The 21,015-nt window shown below is 45.6% G+C and overlaps 1 protein-coding gene across 6 annotated transcripts in view; it reads right to left on the minus strand.

Annotated features, from left to right (window-relative positions):
- mib2 (MIB E3 ubiquitin protein ligase 2) overlaps nt 1–21,015 on the minus strand; it is a 227,000-nt gene that overhangs the window by 19,595 nt on the left and 186,390 nt on the right. For all 6 annotated transcript variants that reach the window (XM_072245423.1, XM_072245417.1, XM_072245419.1 and 3 more), the window contains 6 exons: nt 20,617–20,782; nt 13,976–14,109; nt 10,791–10,939; nt 7,361–7,517; nt 4,866–5,020; nt 3,871–3,997 (listed from right to left, as the gene is read on the minus strand). In XM_072245423.1, coding sequence (XP_072101524.1) covers nt 3,871–3,997; nt 4,866–5,020; nt 7,361–7,517; nt 10,791–10,939; nt 13,976–14,109; nt 20,617–20,782 — 888 coding nt within the window. The remainder of the gene's footprint in view (nt 1–3,870; nt 3,998–4,865; nt 5,021–7,360; nt 7,518–10,790; nt 10,940–13,975; nt 14,110–20,616; nt 20,783–21,015) is intronic.

Raw genomic sequence — 21,015 nt, forward strand, 5'->3', positions numbered from 1 at the left:
TCCATAAAGTTAGCCCACTGTTCTTTCAATGACTCCCTCCACTTTAGCTGGGACAGTCCCCTCTCATCCCTTCCTCCAAATGATTAGTTTTCATTTAGATTGCTCCTTCTTCTCTTTCATGCTAATTGAAAACTTATGATGTTATAGTCACAATATCTAAACGTTACTGACAAAATTCAGAGCACCTGACACCACCCCCCACCCCACCCCCCCCACTGATCATTTGACCCAGATCCAACAATATCTCCTTCCTTTCCTGTTGGAGCTGGAACACACAACATATTGCTCCAGAAACCATCCTGGGCACAAGTTTCACCCACAAGTATTACCATCTCAGTTTAAAGTCTCCATTACAGCTTTGCAGCTCTTGTGATTGCCATGGATAATTTGTCTTCCATGTGATTTCCAGCATTGCTGGTGACTTATTCAATGGATGTGAGAGAGGGGAAAGGGGATGGGGAATGGTGAAGGGGGGGGGGTGGTAAGCCATTACCAGAAGTTTAAGAAATCGATGTTCATGCCATCAGGTTGGAGGCTACCCAGATAAGGTGTTGTTCCTCCAACCTGAGGGTGGCCTCATCGTGACAGTAGAGGAGGCCAAGGATGGGCATATTGGAATGGGAATGGGAGGTGGAATTAAAATAGGTGGCCACTGGGAGATCTATTCTGGGTAGCCTCCAACCTGATGGCATGAACATCGATTTCTCAAACTTCTGGTAACCTCCACCTTCACTGTTCCCCACCCCCTTTCCCCTCTCTCACCTCATCTCCTTGCCTGCCCATCACCTCCTCTGGTGCTCCTCCCCCTTTTCTTTCTTCCATGGCCTTCTGTCCTCCCTTATTAGATTCCCACTTCTCCAACCCTGTATCTCTTTCAACAACTTCCCAGCTCTTAATTCACCCCCCCCTCAGTTTCACCTATCACCTTGTGCTTCTCCCTCCCCTCCCCTCCCCTCACCTTTTAACTCTACTCATCTTTTATGCTTCAGTCCTGCTGAAGGGTCTCAGCCCAAAACATCAACAATACTCTTTTTCGTAGCTGCCTGGCCTGCTGAGTTCCTCCAGCATTTTGTGCGTGTTGCTTGAATTTTCAGCATCTGCAGATTTTCTCTTGTTTACAGCAGCATTCCAAACCAAACTGGATCCATAGACCCACCTCTGTTCCCGACAGTATGTCTTTCCTGTCTATCTGGTCTGGCATTTAAATTGCCCAAGCACCGGGTTGCCCCCTGCTCTCGGACCCAGGCCTTGGTTGGCCTGTACTCCACCTTTCCAAATCGGCGTGGTGCTTAATTGGATCAAACCTCACTCCCAGTTTAGGTGGATGAACAACTCTGCTCCAACTTCTCTCCACTTCACTCACTCCAACTTAGTCCCCAACTTCTCTAATTCTCTCTGACATCTCCTGGAACTTGCCTCGACCTCCTCTGGCTTCATCTCCCACCAGCACGCCTCGGCCCTCAGATCAGCATTGCTGTCACTCGCCTCTTCATTGTTTGTGGTGTTCCTTTAACACATTTTCCCATACAAAAAGTGTTATTAATAGAGCAGTTAGTCTCTGTTCTATGTTCAATGTGACTCCCCAGTACCTTCCTTTCTCTTCGGCACTTTAATACATTCTTTAATCAAATGCTTTCCTTCTCCTTCGTAGCTGCACAGGTTTACGGTCAAGACAAGAAGAGAGCAGAAGGACAATCAGTTCAGAAGTGGAATTCTGACGTGTTTAGCACATTAGGTAGAGGAATGAGAGATGAGGATTTGTGTAGAACAGGTGGATATGAATGAGGATATTAAAACAGGGCCTGAGAGAGGTATGAGTGCCCTTAAGTTGCATGGTGACAGTGTTACTGGGAGTGAATTTAACCATTGGCAATGCAGGAACGATGAGACGTCTCCAACTCAGAACTGTGTGACCAATGGGAACGTTCCCACGCAGTGGGTGACCTTCATTGTGTGCTGGAGGCCGAAGATGTAGCGGCAATAACAGGTGGCTATGGTACAAAAGCACAGCAGTTATCACAATTGCTCATCAGCGCAGGTTCTCACTGCTTAGGGTTCGCTTCCTGCCGCTGTCCGTAAGGAGTTTATACGTCCTCCCTGTGACTGCTGGCTTTTTCCCGGGTGCTCCAGTTTCCTCCCACACTCCAAGGTGTACAATTTGGGTTACTGAGTTGTGGGTTTGCTACGTTCCCCAGTCACCTTGCTTCCCATGCCTCTAGGCTCTGACCCCGATCTGTCAAGGATTGTGCGGTGGTTAAACAAAGTCACACAAAGGTGTTCTCCATTAAGGGAGTAACCCTTCTCTGATAACATCATACTCGACTCGAGTGATTGCACCACTACCCTACATGCTATGTTGGTACCAGAATTGTGGTGACAATTGTGGGCTGCCCCCAGCACATTGCAAACGACACATTCGATGTACGTATGACAAATAAAGCTGGTCTTTTCTCTAAAGGTTAGTTTACCAAGAGCACACACCCAGGTCAGCTGGCTGGTGGCGTAGTGGCATCAGCGCTGGACTTCGGAGCGAATCCGAAGGTAAGTTTCCATCCGTGCCGGGTTGAGCGTCAAGCTAGCAACTCGACCTCGTAAAAAAGAAATTGCCTGCTACAGAAACATCAACTGCAAAAGCTGATGGCCTATGCTCTCTCGTGAGTTTAACAGGCAATTTCCTTTTTTTTTTTTTTAAACACACCCAGGTCAGGGTCTGAAGACAGTGAAGGAGTGAATTCTTGGGTGCTGGGTGAGTACATTAAGCAAAATGTTAGATTGAAACCAAAGTTTTCCTCTCTCTTGGAAAGGGAAGACAGAGAGTTGACTTCAGCAGACCTCTAAATTTGGGAGCTTTTTGACAGAGGCAATGGGAACCTCTGATCCCATGGGACATTGTTATAAGCTGGTCACCAGCAACTCAGAAAGGGAATCGAAGAGAATCATTATTGCTGATTGGTGAGATTGAGTGATCTATATGCACCTTCCTGTGGATGGACACTGACGGCTGAGGCAGACGTCAGTGTCCATCCACAGGAAGGCAGAGACGGTTATGGAGAAGGGAGTGTAGGATTAGGATTAATGTGATTTTAGAGAGAAAGAGGAATGGATTGGCACAAGGCAGGACTGAAACATTTTCTGAAATGGCTGAATGGTCCACTGCATTGCCTTTACATAATTCTTTTTATAAACACAAGAGATTCACAAGAGATGTTGGAAATCTAGAGTAACACACATAATGCTGGAGGAACTCAGCAGGTTAGGTAGCATCTATGGGGTAGAATGAACAGTCAATCTTTCAGGTCAAACACTGAAATGCCAAATGGATCACATGCACATGATTGCAATTTGCAAAAATAAACAGCAGCTCAAGAATATTTAATTACTTTCACAATATGTGATGTCTAGTTAGCACGGTATTAATACAGTCCCCAACGGTTCTTACAACACTAGTAACCATTCCTACAGACAGGTCCCAATACCCTCTGGTTTCAATAATCTGATTCACAGACCAACACCCATTCCTACAGACAGATCACAACACTCTCTGGTGTCAATAACGGTATTCACAGACAGACAATCCAAGGTTGGGCTCACTTCCTAACATTACTTAGAGTTAAAATCAAAGTAAAATTTATTATCAAACTACATCTACGTTATACATACTACCTTGAGGTTCATATTCTTGTAGGCATTTACAGGAAAATAAAGAAATACAATAGAATTTATTAAAAACTATACATAAATAAGGACAGACAAATAACATTAACTAGCAGAGGTGAATGGCAAATACTCTGAGTATCAAATTATATATGTGTGTTTTGAATACTTAGATTATTTATTAAGTTGTTTTGTGCGTCATCACCAAATTCCTACCTCTTTAATCAGCACCTCTGCTACGTCTTTGTGGTTGTTAAGGGCAGCGAGATGAAGGGCTGCAAAACCATCCTCTTTCTTGACGTCCACCAGCTGTCGGGCTCGGGCCAGAATCTTCTCGGTGGCTCTGACAGAATGGTGGAGAAACACGGAATAAATGAGCATCCATGTTCTTACGAAAGGAAGGGCAAAGAAGAAATGGAAATATTTCCTACATTGTATTTATGGGTGGAAGACTCAGTTTGTAGTGTCAAGATTGAAAGGGAAATACAGTAGAAACTTAACACACCACAAAAAAATATACAAGGATTTGCAGGGATTTAAGGATCTGAGTTGTAGGGAAAGATTGAATAGGTTTGGACTTCATTCCCTGGAGTGCAGGAGAATGAGGGGAGATTTGATATACAAAATTATGAAAATATCAATAGGGTAAATTCAAGCAGGCTGAGGTTGTGGAAGACTAGAACCAGAGGCCATAGGCTAAGGGTGAAAGGTGAATATTTAAGGCAAACATGAGGGGAACTTCTCCACTCAGAGGCTGATGAGAGTGTGGAACGAGCTGCCAGTGAAAGTGGTGAACGTGGGTTCAATTGCAACATTTAAGGGAATTTTTGATAAGTACATGTACAGGAGGGGTATGGAGGATTATAATCCAGGTGTAGGTCAATGAAACTAGGGAGTACAATAATTTGGCATGGTCTAGATGGGCTGAAGGGCCTGTTTCTGTGCCGTAGTGTTCTATGACTCCATGAGTAAATTTACAATAAATCCTCTGTTTAGAAGATGAATGATAAGCAGATTACTTTATTTAATTTTTTAGACAAAAGATTTTAAAGACCCTGATATTCCATGTGTACCATTTGGAAATCTGTACTTTGAGAAGAAACCTGAAGCTGTAATCCCTCTCTGCGTATAGCCTCAGGCCTGGTATTTGTTCTACATTGCAAGTATTAGTGTGAGGAGCTGGCAAATAATAATCTTCAACAGGTTCTTACAATTTATTGCCTTTTAAGGCTGCATGGTGCAGTAAGTTGAAACCACGGTTATTCTGATGTGTGAAGTCGATGTTGGGCACCTCAGTCAGGATGGTAATGATGTCTCTATAATCTTTAGCAATTCCATCATGCAGAGGAGTATCTCCATACGAATCCTGGAAAGACAACAGCAGAAGACGTGAAGAGAGATGAACAACATTTTCCGCAGTGAACTCAGACAAACTTTCACCTCCCTTTCCCCAGCTCCCTTCAACTAACCCCTACCTCTTGATTCTTTTACTGCCAAAGAACATTTTTAGATTAACTACATGGTGTCATTAGAATTGTTACAGCTTTATATTTTTACTGAAAGGTAATATCTAAAGATTGAAGGTTCAGGTTTATTTATCACATGTACATCAAAACATACAGAGAAATGCAACACACACAAAATGCTGGAGGAACTCAACTGGCCAGGCAACATCTATGGAAAAGAGTTCAGTTGACATTTCAGGCCGAGACTTCATCAGGACACTCTTTTCCATAGATGCTGCCTGGTGTTCTGAGCTCCTCCAGCATTTTGTGTGCGTTGCTTGGATTTCCAGCTTCTGCAGATTTCTCTTACAGTGTTGTTTGTGTCAACACCAACTAACCCGAGGGTGTGCTGGGGGGTCCCCGTATGTTGCACCATACATTCCAGTGGCTACATTGCCCTCAACACCTGGCAGTTTTATTCAAGGAGCTTTACCAAGATAAAGATTTTGTCATTTCTTGATGAGGTACCACTTGAATAGTAAAAACAGAATTCAGACCCTTGCTAAATTATCCAAATACTAATCGTTATTATAATTACACAGACAAACTGATTTGTTCCGCCATACTAAGACACTGCTTAATTCAGAGGGCATAAGGAGAGGATGAACAAACTTGAATTGTCTTCTCTGAAGCAGCGAAGGCTGAGGGGAGGTTTATAACATTATGAGAGGCACAGATAGTGTCGACAGACAATATCTTTTTCTCCAAGGTTGAAAGGTCTAATATGAAGGCAAACATTTAAGCTGAGAGGGGGAAAGTTCAAAGGAGATGTGCAGGACAAGTTTTTCTTTGAGTGGTGGGCAGCTGGAATGTCCTGGCAGAAGTAAGTATAATAGAGACTTTCAAGAGGCTCTTGGACAGACACATAAACGCGCAGAGAAGTGAGAGATATGGATTTTGTGTTGATAGACGGGATTAGTTTGGCATAACAATGCCTGTTTCTGTACAGTACAATTCTGTATGTTCAATGATCAACAATCAGCACTTCGCTATCGATTAACAATTTCTCGAGTAATTCTAATTGGAGTAAAGTTGTATCAGAAAATGACAAAAAACTGCTGTAAAGTATCATTCCATAAAATGCCAGAGATGTAGGTTAATATCTGTCCTTGTATTTAATAATGGGATATCACCTGGGTTCAAGCAGAAAGTTAGAAATCAGAAGCTGATAAGTGAATTACTAGTTAAACCAGTTAGTCTGTTACCTATCCGACCAGGTGACCCAGCGTCAAAGGGCCACATGGCAGGTTTTGTCTAAGCCACATGCACCAATTTGGGAATAATCATGGAATGAATCTGGAGCTGTGTCTCCAGCAAGTTTGTGGACATATCTGCCCCAGGAGCACAACTTCTGAAGTCTTACCACTGAGAACTGCAGCCCATGAGTCGACAAAGCTATGCCTTGGCTAAATTCTGCTCTTGTTGGTGATCAGTTATGAGATTCATGTTAGAAATTCCCTCCTGCATTTTCTCCACCACATAAAATAGCCTTGTTGCCACTAAATGTACAGGAAGTGCCATTTCTAGCACTGGTCATTCCTGGTTCTAGAATACAACAAATGCAATTTCTAGCAGGCCATTCTCAGTTCTAGACTACAATGAATGCCATTTCTAGCACAGGTCATTCTTGGTTCTAGAGTATAGTGAATGCCATTTCTAGCACAGGTCATTCTTGGTTCTAGAGTATAGTGAATGCCATTTCTAGCACAGATCATTCTTGGTTCTAGAGTATAGTGAATGCCATTTCTAGCACAGGTCATTCTTGGTTCTAGAGTATAGTGAATGCCATTTCTAGCACTGGTCATTCTCAGTTTTAGAATACAACAAATGCAATTTCTAGCACAGGTTATTCTCGGCTGTAGAGTACAATGAATGCCATTTGTAGCACTGGTTACTCAGAATCAGAATCAGATTCATTATCCCCGGCATGTTATTATCACCTGCTTAACTTAGCAACAGCAGTTCAATGCAATACATAATATAGAAGGGAAAATTTTTAAAAATATATAAATAAATAAGTTAATCAATTATAGTATATGTGTATTGAATAGATTAAAAATCATGCAAAAATAGAAATAATATATATTAAAATACTGAGGTAGAGTTCACGGGTTCAATGTCCATTTAGGAATTGAATGGCAGAGTACATTGTACTCGGTTCTAGAGTACAATAAATGTGATTACTATGACATTTGTCTCACCTGTAGATTAACGTTGCAATTATATTCACACAGCACACGTACCACGTCCGTGAAGCCCTTGTTTACGGCAATGTGCAGAGCGGAACACGTTGAGCCGTTCAGCAGGTTGACATTCGCCCCTTTGCTGAGCAGTAGCCGGGCCACCTCTGGCTGGTTTCTGTGGTAAAGAACCAAAAATACTGACAGCATCTGCCTGGCCAACCCACACAGACCAGGAGGAAACAAAACCCACACAGACTCCAGACAGCCACTGGGCCACCGGATCAAATGGGAATGTGAAGCAACTACCAATCTGCAGCAGAAACTCAGAGGGTCAAGCAACATCAGTTAACTCTGCATCAGCCCCGATGCTGTGTTCCAACTGGAAACATCGACAATTCCCTTCTCTTCTACCGATGCTGCTCGACCTGCTGAGTTCCTAAGCAGATTGCTGAGGTACCCGAGCAAAGCTGTCTCATTAGCTGTGGGGTCACACCCAGAGCACTCTCTACATCTAACTACAGAAGCACAAAGTGAGGATTCACTGAGCTGACTCCCAGGACAAGGGGCTGCAGATTGAGGGAAGATCAAGCTGAAAGAGCTTGAATGTTCTCAGGTGCACAAGGCCCAGGCATGTGTAAAGGATGGTGCAGGACCTGGGAATTGCATTCATTACTGGTCACCCCATTATAAGAAAGATGTTGGGCTTTGGAAAGGGTGCAGAAGAGGCTTACCAGGATGCTGCCTGGATTAGAGAGCATTTGCTATAACAAGAGTTTGCACAAATGTGTTTTTCTCTGGAGTGACAGAGGCTGAGGGGAGATCCGACAGAGATTTATAGGATTAAGGGAGGCACAGATAGAGTAGGCAGACAGTACCTTTTCCCGAGGGTCAAAAAGTCCAATACCTGACGCATGCATTTAAGGTGAGGGGGTGAGTTCAAAGGAGATGCGCGGGCAAGTTTTTTTTTAGAAACAGATTGGTGGGTGACAGGAATGTGCTGCCTGGGGTACTGGTGGAGACAAGATGCTCAATGTGCAGAGAATTGAGAGATGTAGACAACGTGTAGGCAGAAGGGATTAGGTTAGTTGGATATTTGATTACTAACTTAATTGGTTCAGCAACAACGTTGTGCGATGACGAGGATGTACCTGTTCGATGTTCCATGGCCCTTCTTTTGCAATGTCTGACACAGCAGAGAGCGCAGGAAGAGTCTGAGAGTGGGTCATCTGGTGAAACATGGAATTGGGACTGGATATTGATACTGAGTGACGGCGATGTTCAGTAATGACAGATAAGGGCAGAGCTGAGCCTATGAAAGATTAACCCTGTTAACTGGCTCAGATTGGGCGGGCCTGATAACTCATGTTACATCGGTTATTAGTCAGAAACCCAGTAGGTTAGTCAGCACCTGAGAGGAGAAGGACAGAGCTAATACTTGATCAGAAGTGGAAACAGTAACCTCTGATGATAAGGGTTTTGAGCTGACAAGTTTACTCCCTGTCTTTCCCATTACACTGCCCGACCTGAATTCAGCATCTGCAGCCTTTGTTTCCTGTGTCCATTAATCCCAAACTGATAACAACCCTCCCAGCATAACGCATGGGCATCCCTTGGTTAGGGGAATGAAAGGTAATCTCTGTGTAGTATTTAATATTGTGCGGGCCAGTGGGGCAGATGTAAAGAGGGCAGTCACAGCCTCTGCTAGGACCTGTACCTCTGCACTGGTCTTCCTCATGCCACAACAGGCTGGGGGAGTGGAACTGAATAAGGAGAGCCCAGTGTAGCAACAGAATGTAAGGGTATACTCTCTTCGGAAATCTATACTCCAGTCATGGACTCACAAAGACCCTGTACAACTGTAATAAAAATACTATTTTCCTGCACTCAACACCTCACTTATTGAAGGAAACAATATTAGATGGTGGGGCCTACATATTTGTTTTTAGAGTCATGTGTACCCAACACCCAGACCCCTCTTATCCGCCAACAATCCCCAGCCTGGTGCCATTTAAAATAATCACCTGCTTCTCTAGTTTTTTTCCTCACAGAGTGGACCACTTCACTTCCATCCACAATCTATTGTGTATTTTCCCATGCACTCTACTTTGAAATGTCTGAATTGTCTTTAAGCATCTTTGAATCCTCTTCAAAACCCAAAACAGTTTTTTTTTGCAACCAGTGAACTTGGCAAATATATGTTCAGCTCCTCTGCCGATCACTGGTGTCAATGGTGAATAGGTAGGGTCCAGGCTCCCCACGAGTTATCGTCTGTCATTATTTCCATGGCAACCTCTCTGGTATGACTACCAGTGAAGCATTGCTTTGTTGAAGTGTTCGGGTGTCAATTGTAAAACCATACATTTTCCAGGAACAATGACGTGATGAATGATGAAGCTGAAACTGTGAGTGGTGCAGGACAGCCTCTGCCTCACACCACCAGCGACCTGTGTTGCACCCTGACCTCGGGCTGACTGTGAGGATTTTGCACGTTCTCTCTGAGGCCATGTGGGCTTTCTCCCACAGTCCAACAGGACGCTGGCTGCTGTGAATTACATGTTAGTGTAGGCGGTAGTCCGAGGATCAGGGTGGAATTCGTTGGTGGTGTTGAATTAGACTGTGAAATTGTTATTCCCTTTGCAGCTTAACATTCCTGTGCCTGCTCGTATTTTATATAATTACCGATATATATGCAACAGTTCAGTGTGTCCCCAGTGGTTACAGTTCTTTGTATTATTCTGGAAGCTTCTTTGGAATTGTATTAATTGAACAGGGCCTCTCTGATTGATTAACTCTTATCCTCAACTGTGAATGCAATGTCTGTTATCTATGATATAAGAAGAGCAGAGCACGCTGCCTCACCATCGTTTCTCCTTAGACTGCTCGTACTCTATCTTCCCAATCTCTTTGTTCTCTTAGTGTTTAGTAAAATGATCATTAAGCAACAAGTTTTATGTCTTGATGTTGATTTCCTGGATCAAAAACATCGTAATCTAACAATGGGCACGTGAGAGAGTATAGATTACTGGGGAGCAGTGGAGGGGAGGGGGACTGGGACTGATGGGAGCAGGGGTCAAATGGTCACCTTCTATAGTGAAATGGGCCCAGCAATCCCAATAGGTGTGGGAATTTAGAACTTGACGCTGTTGAGATGGTTGGACAATTTCAGATTGTATACTCCATGTCTACTACACAACCCTCTCTCCTTTCCTCAATATCATAGACAGTGGGCTGCCCACAAACCCTGGGCTCATCCATCCAGTAAGGTCTCACTCTGTGAAACCAGGGAGGTGATGTGAAGCTTGTCAATACGTTGGCAATTTAAAAATCCACAGGTTATCAACACTTTTTTAAAAACATATAATGAGAGACTCAAGTTTGTAAGTAACTTTACCAAGTGAAGAGAGATCCAGGCCGGACCAGTATGATATCAAGGAAGTATTTCTCATACCCAAACGATGCATAATGTAGTGCTGTGTCACCATCTTCATCGTGAACCTCAAGCTTTGCATTGGACTGGAGGAGGATATTCACCACCTCGAGATGCCCCTGGTGAGCAGCGACCTGCAGGGCAGTCTTGCCCTGATTCTTAATGTCAACCTGCACAACAGAATGATGGTTAGTTGACCGCCAGGGTAAGTTTTTGAGCCAATATTTCTGCAGTGGGCTACACTCTGTGTGTCAGCAGCCCAGAGAATGGACTCAGGAAGGAATCTATAGGAACTTCAACATGGCAGCAATGATTTCTGAGCCACCTTTTCATCGGCAGAAAAGGACAATTAATGTTGTTCCCATATTTAGTTATGTTAAGTTAAAGTTAAAGTCTGTCCTTAGCCTTATAGGTTCATCGGGCTAGCGCTTATGCTGGTTTCTGTGGCGCGAAGCGACTGAGAGTACGAGACATTCTCCCGGATAGGAGAGGTTAACCCCCAGCATTTTGCTGGTACCCATTTTCAGCTGGGTAGACTGGAGCAATGTGTGGTTAAGTGCCTTGCTTAAGGACACAACACACTGCCTCGGCTGGGGCTTGAACTCACGACCTTCAGATCGCTAGTCCAACACCTTAACCACTTGGCCACGCGCCACACATATTTAGTTATGGCAATAGAAATAAGCTGAGTAATGACAGGCCAGTGAGCCTCATCTCTGGGGTAGGGAAACTACTGGAGAAAGTCCTAAGGAATAGGATTCATGGGCATTTGGAAAGACAGGGAAAATTTGCTTGGCTTTGTGTGGGAGACAACAAACTGTAACTCATTAATCTGAGTCAGAGTGTTTGAGGAGGTAATTGAGAAGACTGGTGAATACTTGCATAGCTGACGGGTCCTGAAGGTTAAGGTACAAGGCAAGTTAGCTAATTGGATCCATCACTGGCTTGGTGATGGGAAGCATGGGGTAGTGGTAGCCAGTGTTGTACCACAGGGATTGATGCCAGGAGCTTTGTCATTTGCAGTGTACTTTAACTGTTTAGATATGAAAGTAGGAGATACGATTAGTAAGTTTGCATAAGTCACATAGGTCAGTGATATTGTTCAAGTTCAGATTCATATACTTAACACGTGTACTATACATGTGTAGCGAAATGCAACCAACACATTCTAAGCATGTGCTGGGGGAAGCCTACAAGTGTTGCCACAATTCTGGTGCCAACATAGCACGCTCACAATGCTCAGCAACACAGAACACATCGTGGATTTGAATATAAAAGAACAACACATCGTGGATTTGAATATAAAAGAACATATGCTTCACTACAGTAACACAGTGTTAATCTACAGGTAGGACGTCCATCAGACCACTGGCAGATGGATAATCCTGGGATGTAATATTGGGGTAGGGCATACACAGTAAATGGTAGGGCACTAAGGAATGCTGATAACTCTTAGCAATCGTACTAATTATATCTCCCACACTCGGAGACCATAATTCCCTGGCAGTGACAGGGGAGGTAAGTAGGAGGCAAGCAGCCTTTGGCAGGCTTTCCTTCATAGGCTGGGACGCTAAATACAAGAGTTGCATGTTTGATTGCAACTTTACAATTACTGGTTCCACCCCAGTGGTCAGAACATTGCTGCCAAATGTGCAAAAAAATCCCCAATCACATCACAGGTTAAGGGTGAAAGGTGAGGTGTTTAAGGGGAACCTGAGGGGGAACTTCTTCATTCAGAGGGTGGTGATAGTGCAGAACAAACTGCCAGCAGAAGTGGAGGATGCGAGTTTGATTTCAACAGTTAAGCGAAGTTTGGATAGGTACGTGGATGGGAGAATTTAGATGCTATGGTCCAGATGCAGGTCGATGGGCCTAGTTCAGCATGGACTAGATAGAGTGAAGGGCCTATCTTTGTGCTGTGGTGTTCTCTGACTCCATCTGTTTAGAAATGGCTCAGTAAGGATCCATGGGGATGTCACTGGGACTAGAGGACTTGAGAGAGGCAGGCTATGCTGGGACTGCTTTCCCGGGGTGGAGAAGACCAAAAGATGGTATTGTAGAAGTACGTAAAGTTATGAAGAGCATAGTTAAGGTCACAGTCTTTTTCATCTCAGAGTAGGGGGAGAGGTATAAGATCGGAGGGCATAGGTGTAGAGTGAGAAGAGAAAGAGAAGAGGAGACTCGAGGGGCAAGTTTTCCACACAGAAGATGGTGGGTGTGTGGAAGGAGCTGCCAGGTAAAATGGTGGAGGCACAATCACAACGTCTATGAGGCATTTGGACAGGTACGTGGATGGAAGGAAGGCAGATGGGATCAGCTCAGGTACACAGTTTGGTTGGAGTGAAAACATTGGGCAGAAAGGCCTGTTGCTGTACTGTATTTGTCTATGACCCTCTGAGTGCACTTGCGAGTATTTGTGCAGTTCTGCTCACTAAAAGGACGCAGCTCATTGGAGGGAGTGTAGAGGAAACCCATTGGGATGTGGCCTGGATTGGCGGCTTTTAGTCAGATAGGCTCGGCTTGTTTTCTTGGCAACAAAGAGGTTGAAGGGCGAGCTGACATGTTTCTGGGAGTCATAGATAGTGAAGATAGTCAGAATTGTTTTCCCATGGTAGGGTATCAAAAAACCAGAGGGCAATGAGAGAGGGGAGTGTTTGAAAGGGGATCTGCATGGTAAATATTTTTGATGCAGAGAGTGGTTGATATCTGGTAGGTGCTGATTTGTCAGATACAATTACTACACTGAAGAGACATTCAGACATGTACTTCATGCCACTTAAAAGCTTCTTCCTCTAAGTAGTTAATCTGATTACTCATTCTAGTTCTTTATGTTTTATATAATTGTTTATTCTTTATAATTGTAGAATGTTGTTTTTTATTGCATGTCGCATCCACATGCGAATGCTTATGGTGAATAAAGTTGATTGGTAATCCTTGAATGGGCAAGGTACAGACTAGGAGTTGCCAGCCTGGGGTCCACAGACTCCTTGCTTAATGTGATTGGTCCACGGCATGAAAAAAGTTGGTCCTAATGTGGGAAATGGGATTAGTGTGAATGGACAATACTGTCTGCATGGATGAGATGGGCCGAAGGGCCTATTTCTGTGCTGTCCCACTCAGAGACTCTGGAACAAATGACTATTTCCTGCAAGATAGAATGGTGCTTGGCAGGGGGAGGAATCAGCTGTATAAAAGTGCATACTTGCCTTTTCTGGATACTTCTGCAATAAATCGCGAACCTTTGCGGTATTCCCATGAGCTGCTTCGATTACAATCCGCCCAGGATTATCCTGCTCGGTTGACTGTGACAGCAGTTTTTCTAGGATAGAGATGACTGAGCCTACAGTACAGAGAGAAAATAATTCTTACTGCTTTCTGCCAGAAAGCAATTGTGGGTGTTCCCCACTGCAATTCCAAGAAAGCACTTGGCTGCTCTGAGCTTCAGAAACAAACATACTAGTGTCAAATTCAAACCAGTTTAAAAACATTTCCAGTCTGCTCCTCAATGTCAGAAAAGGAACATTAAGATGACACGGAATGGGGTCACATCAGGCTGGTACTAAACCATGAGCTCTGAAAGCCTGTTGCTGATGCGAGCCAGGAATTGTGAATGACACAACAGGCTGCAGATGCAAGATGCAAACTGATACGTCCCTCTCCTGATACTCACTTTGCAGCCTGCCGGACAGGAATGGTGGAGAGGGGGAGGGGGAAGGTGGTGGAGGGGGGAAGGTGGTGGAGAGGGGGCAGATGGTGAAGGAGAGGGGGAAGTTGGGGGAGGGGAGGGGAAGATGGGGAGGGGGAAGGTGGTGGGGGGAGGGGAAGATGGGGGAGGGTGAAGATGGTGGAGGGGAGCGTGAAGATGGTGGAGGGGAGGGGGCAGATGGTGGAGGGGAGGGGGCAGATGGTGGAGGGGGGAAGATGATGGAGGGGAGGGGAAGATGGGTAGGGGGAAGGTGGTGGAGGGGAGGGGGAAGATGGTGGAGGGGAGGGGGAAGATGGTGGAGGGGAGGGGTAAGATGGTGCAGGGGGAAGGTGAAGATGGTGGAGGGGAGGGTGAAGATGGTGGAGGGGAGGGGGCAGATGGTGGAGGGGAGGGGGCAGATGGTGGAGGGGGGCAGATGGTGGAGGGGGGAAGATGATGGAGGGGAGGGGAAGATGGGGAGGGGGAAGGTGGTGGAGGGGAGGGGAGGATGGTGGAGGGGAGGGGAGGATGGTGGAGGGGAGGGGAGGATGGTGGAGGGGAGGGGAGGATGGTGGAGGGGAGGAGGAAGATGGGGGAGGGTGAAGATGGTGGAGGGGAGGGTGAAGATGGTGGAAGGGAGGGGGAAGGTGGTGGAGTGGGAAGATGGGGAGGGGGAAGGTGGAGGGGAGGGGGAAGGTGGAGGGGGAGGGGGGAAGGTGGAGGGGAGGGGGCAGGTGGTGGAGGGGAGGGGGCAGATGGTGGAGGGGAGGGGAAGATGGGGAGGAGGAAGGTGGTGGAGGGGAGGGTGAAGATGGTGGAAGGGAGGGGGAAGGTGGTGGAGTGGGAAGATGGGGAGGGGGAAGGTGGAGGGGAGGGGGAAGGTGGAGGGGGAGGGGGGAAGGTGGAGGGGGAGGGGGGAAGGTGGAGGGGAGGGGGAAGATGGGGAGGGTGAAGATGGTGGAGGGGAGGGGCAGATGGTGGAGGGGAGGGGGCAGATGGTGGAGGGGGAAGATGATGGAGGGGAGGGGAAGATGGGGAGGGGGAAGGTGGTGGAGGGGAGGGGAAGATGGTGGAGGGGAGGGGGAAGATGGTGGAGGGGAGGGGGAAGATGGGGGAGGGTGAAGATGGTGGAGGGGAGGGTGAAGATGGTGGAAGGGAGGGGGAAGGTGGTGGAGTGGGAAGATGGGGAGGGGGGAAGGTGAAGGGGAGGGGGGAAGGTGGAGGGGAGGGGGAAGGTGGAGGGGAGGGGGAAGGTGGAGGGGGAGGGGGGAAGGTGAAGGTGGAGGGGGAGGGGGAAGGTGGAGGGGGAGGGGGAAGATAGAGGGTGAGGGGAGCGTGAGGGCAGAGTAGTAGAAAGAAAGAAAACAGTGTTAAAGCAAGGGCCACTGTATGCACAAAGCACATCATTCACATCTATAAAACTGCAGAAACGTTGATGATGTGAGGGAATTCATGCCCATTTTTACATCTCTCCATTGATGGTTTGAGAGCCTAGGTGGCTGGAGAAATCGAATAATTATTCTCTCCTCTCTGTAAACTGCTCTGTTTTCCTTTATACATCCCAGGCCTCAGTTTGATGTTTTGTCCAAAAACAATCTCCTCAACGCCGTAGCAAATGCCACCCCTCCTCAGTACCTACCCCCAGTCCCCGAAAACTGCAGCACCGAACACCGAACTCCGAGAACCAGACCAGGGCCCTGTGCTCAAGCCTCTGGTGTGGGGGTTCACTGTGGCTGGGGGGAAGTGTGGTTAAGCTAGGACGAGCACCATCGGAGATGGTATTCTCACTTCACCTTGTTTCACTATGTACAACAAGCAGCTTGTGATGGGCTCTCTCGGGTGGATGTGTGAGCTGGGAAAGTGAGGCAGTGGGCAGGAGGAACACTACGTGGAGGAGGAAGGATTTATGACTACAAGGGTTCTGATGAAAGGCCTCGGTCTGAAACGTCGACTGTTTATCCTTTTCCACAGATGCTGCCTGACCTGCAGAGTTCCTCCAGCGTTGTGTGTGTTGCACATGGAGGAGGAGAAGGCACTTGGAGTCTCTGGTAAACAGAAAGAGAAGATGCTTGGGCAGAACAACTTGCAGCCTCACATATTTGTTTCTACTTTGTTCTTGGCTTCCTCACAAGTATGTGCTTGAATCAGGCCCCAAACTCAGTCTGCTCATTACAAATTTCCCATCTCACTTAATATGCAAGTGAATGTTTTCTGATTGGAAAGGATTGAAACTGAAGAGAAACTTGAGTTGGTAACAAGTTATTTTTTAAAAAATTATTTAGAAATATAGCACAGAACAGGCCATTCCAGCCCAATGAGCTGTGTGGCCTGGTGTCCCAGCAACTGTAACCCTGGTATAATCATGGGACCACTTACATTGACCAGTTAGCCTACTAACCAGTACATCTTTGGAATGTGGGAGGAAACCAGAGCATCGGAAAAACCCACAAGGACAAGGGAAGGAACGTACAAACTTGCTTACAGAGGATGCTGGAATTAAACTTTGAACTCCAACACCCAGAGCTGTAATAGTGACACGCTAACTGCAACATTATCATGGCTAATTATTTGAATTTAAAAGAATAAGGAAGTCATTGCTGACCAAAAGGAATAACGATCTGAAAAATGCTTTGCACAATCCCAGAATACAAAGGTCAAACATTAGTTCTAGACAAGGAGAGAATTGACAAGGTTATGGTGCCTAATGGTGACTCCTTTGTTTGCATCTTCAGAAGCAGCTCTATTTCCATCTTTAATATCTCTATTTTTCCCTTTCAGGGTTCTTTTGATGACCCTGACCTGGAGCTACACGTTGACTAAAGTTCTTTGCGGGAATAGGACCCGCTCTTGGGGTCCCACAATCGGCCGTTGTTATTCGGCATGCCAAAGGCTTGACCTAAGATTTCCGTTCGGATTCGAAAGCCTGGGATCTTGGGGCTCTGGAGATGGGCGGATTAAGGATCGGTGTCGCAACAGGAGACCCGTGTGTCGTCGGGGGAGTCGGAACATCTGCTGTGTGCCTGGGGACCCGAGATCTTTGCAATCTTCAGGCACAGAGCTTGAAAAAAAGTGACGTAACAGACTTTTAACATCATAAACCAGCAAGCTGTTTGTAATCTCTCTCGCTTCCTGGAAAATGGAGTCACCTCTTTCTCCCTTATTAGGAAAGGAGAGAGCCTGCAGCATGTTGAATTACCGGGTGAACAATGTAGTCTTTGGGGGTAACTGCAGGTCTGTGTCTGTGTTCTTGTCTTGCTCATGCTTGAGTGCTGGTTGTGGGTGCACTTTTTTTTGCCGGTAGGGGGAAGGGGGGGGGGGTTGTTGCTTGCAGCCGCTTACACACAGGAGGGAGGGGAGCTGGGGGGTGGGGACTTTGGGGTTCTAACATTTAACTGTTGTTCATTCTCTGAGGCACTCCTCTGTTCCTGTGGATGAGTGCGAAGAAAAAGCATTTCAGGATGTATATTGTTTACATTTCATTAAATTGTATCTTTAAACCTTTGAGAGAATTGCTGGGGGTTGTTGGTTTGGAAACCGGAGTGCAAAGGTATTTGAATATATATTTCCACACCTATTTATTGATTTTATTACAACAGAGGGAAGTCCTGATCGATGTTTCTAAAATTATGAGAGACACAGTTATGAGCAGATAGCTGGCACAGGGTTGAAATTTCTAATACTAGAGGGTGTGCATTTAAGGTTGGAGGGGGGAGTTTGAAGGAAGTGTATGGGGCAAGGTTACCCTGAATGTGTTGCCAGGGTGCTCCTGAAGATTGCGGCATCCTCATCACCACACACGTTCCCACTTGGTTTTGTGTCCTCAGCAGACCTGGAAATGTTACATATGGATTCACGCTGTTGATATAGATGGTGAGTAGCTGAGGTTATCCCACTAGTCACCACTCACCAACCTGAAGAAGATCTATTTATTCCAACTCTGATTTCCATCTGTTGCACAGCTCTCAATCCTTGTGAGTATTTTATCCCAACTGTGCTAACCTTGTTCAGCAACCTCCTGTGTGGAACTTGATCAACAGCCCCTGAAAATTCAAGTACTGTAGACCACATCCACTGGTCCCTTCCCAACTAAAGATTGGATATATCCTCAAAAAATTCCAATAGATCCCTCAAACATTGATTCATATAGATTCTGCTCAATATTCTATTTTCTAAGGGTTTTGATATCACAGATCCCAAAAATCAACATCAACATTGCCATTCTTATTTCAATGTTGGTGACAGTCTGAAATCGAATTTTGGTTTCTACTGATCACGGCACTATACAAGTTCTTCAGCACACGATGTTATGCTGACCTTTTCAACTAGTCCAAGCTCAATCCACCCCTTCCCTGCCACACAGCCCTCCATTTTCCTGTCATCCATGTGCCTATCTGAGAATCTCTTAAACGTCCCTAATGCCTCTGCTTCCACCACTAGCCCTGGCAGCGTGTTCCCTGCAGCTATCACCCATCACTCTCTGTGTAAAAACTCCACACCTTTTTGTATTAGCCACCTCTGCCCCGGATGCCCACTCTATTTACACCTCTTATCATCTTGTACACCTCTCATCAGCTGAGAACTGAAGTTATCCCGGCTGTTTCCCTCTGGTTTTGGAGAAACTTTAACTGACCTTGTAGCATACTGTACACCATCAGCTCTTTTGGAAACTAAGACAACACCTGCGGATTTTGAAATACCGCCTGATGTCTTTTTGCTTTTTATATGAGAAAGCTGACAGAAATTAGCAGTGTTTCTTTAAAAATATTCGTCTCCACGCTTGCTTAACCACAAACACAGCATATATATTCAGCAGCTACTTTATTAGGTACACCTGTACACTTGCTTGTTAATGCAAATATCTAATGAGCCAATCATGTGGCAGCAACTCGATTCACAAAAGCATGCAGGCATGGTCATGAGGTTCAGTTGTTCAGAATAAACACTGGAATGGGGAAGAAATGTGATCTAAGTGACTTTGACCGTGGAATAATTGTTGGTGCCAGAAGGGGTAGTTTGAGTATCTCAGAAACTGCTGAACTCCTGGGATTTTCATGCACAGCAGCTTCTAGAGTTTACAGAGAATGGGGCAAAAAACAAAAAAAAAAACCAGCGAGCTGCAGTTCTGCGGGTGAAAACACCTTGTTAATGAGAGACGTCAGAGAATGGCCAGGCTGGTTCAAACTGACAGGAGGGTGACAGTAACTCAAATAAACATGTATTATAACAGTGGTGTGCAGAAGAGCATCTCTGAACACACGACACATTGAACCTTGAAGTGGATGGGCTACAGCAGCAGAAGACTACGGACATACACTCAGTGCCCACTGAGTATATAACTGGTAGTCACACCTGAGTGCCTTAAAATAAAACACAGATAAATCAGATACAGGCAAGAAATAGACACTTCAGAAGAAAAAGGAACGTTTTTGCACTGGAAGAACAGCTTCCCTGTGCATGAACTTCCCACCACTTTCCCATTACAGTCTACTAATAACACCCCTGCTATTGGGAATGAGACCTGCTCGCCATCTCCTTGGCAAATTCTTGGCAAGATCTGTTAATACAATGACAAGGAGGCATCAGGAATAATTTTAAACTTTTAATGAAAAGTTTAATTATAAAGTAGCTGTGATTACTCTGTAGTTACTTGGTGAATAATTACGTAACACCAAACCAATAACATACTTCAGAAACCCAAGCAACACACACAAAATGCTGGAGGAACACAGCAGGCCAGGCAGCATCTATGGAAAAGAGTACAGTCAACGTTTTGGGTCGAGACCCTTCATCAGGACTACTTCAGAAACCCACTGGGTTTCCCATCACTGTTATAGTGTGATGGGAAAGAAGTGATTGTTTGCACTTTGCTGAATTTCCCTCCAGATTAAAGTCCATGTATGGTAAAGAGAGTATAAAACTCCTAGCCAATGCTGTCAGCTCTACACTGGCCAAGCTCAGTTAAATTACTCATCAGATGCAATAACTTAAAAACTTTTCCAAAAGGTCATCCTTAACTGGGAGTTTGAAAGGCTCAAGGTTCTCTCTTTTCCACGAACCTCCTCAAGAACTCATCTTTGGAGAAGTCCCAGAAACTGCTTGGAAGTTACAGGGAAAATTAGGAACCAGAGGTCCTGCTGACGAAGCATCAACCACAACACTTACTTGCTGAATCGTTGCTGCTGTCTGCGGTCATGAGGTTGGCGTCCACGTCTCCGGGCTGCACCGCTGTTACACAAGCAGGGTTAAAGGTCCATGTTTGGCCTCCAACACCCACACGCAAATCTCCATCGGCATAAACTTTCAGCACCTTCCCGACCTGCCCCAGCGCCTGGAGGAAGTATGACATTAAGATAATTTAGACAACATAATCCACTATAAAAATTCACCATCTGGTTAATCATAGCAGGATAGCAGCAGATCTAAAATGCCTCTCCAAGCAGTGTGTCAGCATCCAAGCTGCCTTGAAAGCACCAATGCGCAACAGAGAGGCCCAGGTGTGAGGCTCATTGCTCAGTACAACCAGGTCTGCTCAGGACAGAGACAAGGCAGTGAACCGCCACG

This window comes from Mobula birostris, chromosome 27, assembly GCF_030028105.1.
Source record: "Mobula birostris isolate sMobBir1 chromosome 27, sMobBir1.hap1, whole genome shotgun sequence".
NCBI lineage: Eukaryota > Metazoa > Chordata > Chondrichthyes > Myliobatiformes > Myliobatidae > Mobula > Mobula birostris.